The sequence below is a fragment of the Salminus brasiliensis genome, unplaced genomic scaffold, assembly GCF_030463535.1.
Source record: "Salminus brasiliensis unplaced genomic scaffold, fSalBra1.hap2 scaffold_123, whole genome shotgun sequence".
NCBI classification, from domain to species: Eukaryota; Metazoa; Chordata; class Actinopteri; order Characiformes; family Bryconidae; genus Salminus; species Salminus brasiliensis.
In genome coordinates this window covers 52,501-55,308 of record NW_027326655.1, presented here as the reverse complement: position 1 = coordinate 55,308, position 2,808 = coordinate 52,501, and the positions used below count along the sequence as shown (strand labels likewise).

The 2,808-nt window shown below is 47.6% G+C and overlaps 1 protein-coding gene across 1 annotated transcript in view; it reads left to right on the top strand.

The window, feature by feature from the left end:
- The first annotated feature begins 1,754 nt into the window (after positions 1-1,754).
- The window catches only part of LOC140548821 (voltage-dependent P/Q-type calcium channel subunit alpha-1A-like), a 40,167-nt gene continuing 39,113 nt past the window's right edge, over positions 1,755-2,808 (top strand). Inside the window, 3 exon segments of the mRNA XM_072671992.1 lie at positions 1,755-1,994; positions 2,089-2,241; positions 2,243-2,250. Of these exon segments, the coding sequence (XP_072528093.1) occupies positions 1,824-1,994; positions 2,089-2,241; positions 2,243-2,250 (332 nt within the window). The 5' untranslated portion in view covers positions 1,755-1,823.

Sequence of the window (2,808 nt, the reverse complement as noted above, 5' to 3'; positions counted from 1 at the left end):
TACACACTCACACACTCACACACACACACACACTTACACACTCACACACACACACACTCACACACACTCACACACTCTCACACACTCACACACACTCACACACACACTCTCACACTCTCACACACTCACACACACACTCACACACTCCCACACACACTCAAACTCGCTCACACACACTCACTCACACACACTCACACACTCACACACACTCACACACACACTCAAACTCGCTCACACACACTCACTCACACACACACACACACACACACACACTCACACTCACACACACACACACTCACACACACTCCTGAGTCAGACGTCCATCAGTACAGAATAACTGCAGTAGTTTACAGGCAAGAGGGAAAAGATCCTAGCAGTTTCTCGAGGCAGTTTCTCGAGGCAGTTTCTCGGGCAGTTTCTCGGGGCAGTTTCTCGGGGCAGTTTCTCGGGGCAGTTTCTCGAGGCAGTTTCTCGGGGCAGTTTCTCTGGGCAGTTTCTCAGGGCAGTTTCTCTGGGCAGTTTCTCGGAGCAGTTCTCGAGGAAGTTTCCCGAAGCAGTTTCTCGAGGTAGTTTCTCGAGGCAGTTTCTCGGGGCAGTTTCTCGGGGCAGTTTCTCGAGGTAGTTTCTCGAGGCAGTTTCTCGGGGCAGTTTCTCTGGGCAGTTTCTCAGGGCAGTTTCTCTGGGCAGTTTCTCGGAGCAGTTTCTCGAGGAAGTTTCCCGAAGCAGTTTCTCGAGGTAGTTTCTCTGGGCAGTTTCCCGAGGCAGTTTCCCAAGGCAGTTTCCCGAGGCAGTTTCCCGAGGCAGTTTCTCGAGGCAGTGTTAGAATTCTGCTTTTTTTCAGTTTCGTTGAGTAGATTTAGACTGGAAACATTCTTCTCTTATTCCGCCGCATTATTAAATCATTATTTATTATTCTTGGATTTTAAATAATCCAAATAATGATTTATTATTTGAAATTTGAGACTTTTAACTTTAACTTGTTATGAATTTAAAAATGTAATATTAATTCATATTAATTTAATTGGATTGTTGACGTAAGTCAAAATAATGAATTCTTTTATGAGAATATTATATTCTATATACAAATACATTTCTTATATAATCAAATGAATTATTCATTTGAGTGATTTTGGCTCCTCTGCCCGCGGACATGGTCTTCCTACAGAGCTGACCATCATGCCCTGGGGTCAGAACTGGGTTTGCTCACGACGCCTCCAGCAGCCTCCACCATAGAGCCGCGTTTTGATGGTGTAAGAGAAACTCCAGGTGTGACGGAGCACCAACATCTTCATCAGTCCGGATAGGTTCTTCCGCCTGGCACCCCCAGCTGCACCATCTTAACACACCCAGCCCCCCCCCCCATCCTCCAGCCCCCCCCCAGCCCCCCATTCCCCGACGCTCTAACAGAAAGAAAGAAAGAGGGTTGGCTGGGCATTGCTCCAGGAATGCCTGACGGTGGTCTGAATGTGCTATGCGTTTGAATGCCCACCTGTGCAGGGAATGGGTGGGTGAAGTGGGCGTGGCTTTGAAGGAATATTTTGGTGATAAATCCGACCCGAGGCTAATGTAGCTAACTGACCGGTATAATCACCTTACCCTGTCCAAAAGTATGTGGACGCCTGTCCCTCTTTACTGCAGTAACAGCCTCTAGGCTGTTGCTCTCAAAGGTATCAGATGGAGCTCCAGCACTCCAGAGAACTCACTAGAAGGACTGTCTGGATACTTATGGACATGCAGTTAGCGCCAGTGCTAATTGTTGGAGTGTAGGCTTCCATTACTTGTTAGCTGCATTAGCCTCGTAGCTCCAGTGCTAAAACTAGTAGATGTTCACTGCACTGTGCTGGAGGAGCTTCTTTAGGAGCTCGGAGCTGATGCTGTGTTGTTCGTCCTGTAGGGGGAGCAGTAAAGGGAAAGATATCAGTGTGATCAAGTCTCTGAGAGTGCTACGAGTCCTGAGACCCCTCAAGACCATCAAGCGCTTGCCTAAACTGAAGGTAAGCTCACACTCAGTCCGGCGTCAAATGACCGTGTTCCTCTTACGCTGACCTTCACCTCTGAAACGTCTCTAAGCTGGCGTCTCTCGCTCAGGCCGTGTTCGACTGTGTGGTGAACTCTCTGAAGAACGTGCTGAACATCCTCATCGTCTACTTGCTCTTCATGTTTATCTTCGCTGTGGTGGCCGTGCAGCTCTTTAAGGGTCGCTTCTTCTACTGCACGGACGAGTCCAAAGAGTTTGCCCGAGGACTGCAGGTGAGGCTAGTTACCTGTATATACCCTGTAGGTGAGGTTAGTCACCTGTATATACCCTGCAGGTGAGGTTAGTCACCTGTATATACCCTGTAGGTGAGGTTAGTCACCTGTATATACCCTGTAGGTGAGGTTAGTCACCTGTATATACCCTGTAGGTGAGGCTAGTGACCTGTATATACCCTGTAGGTGAGGCTAGTGACCTGTATATACCCTGTAGGTGAGATTAGTCACCTGTATATACCCTGTAGGTGAGGTTAGTCACCTGTATATACCCAGTAGGTGAGGCTAGTTACCTGTATATACCCTGTAGGTGAGATTAGTCACCTGTATATACCCTGAAGGTGAGGATAGTTACCTGTATATACCCTGTAGGTGAGATTAGTTACCTGTATATACCCTGCAGGTAAGGCTAGTGTCCTGTATATACCCTGTAGGTGAGATTAGTCACCTGTATATACCCTGTAGGTGAGATTAGTCACCTGTATATACCCTGTAGGTGAGATTAGTCACCTGTATATACCCTGCAGGTAAGGCTAGTGACCTGTATATACCCTGTAT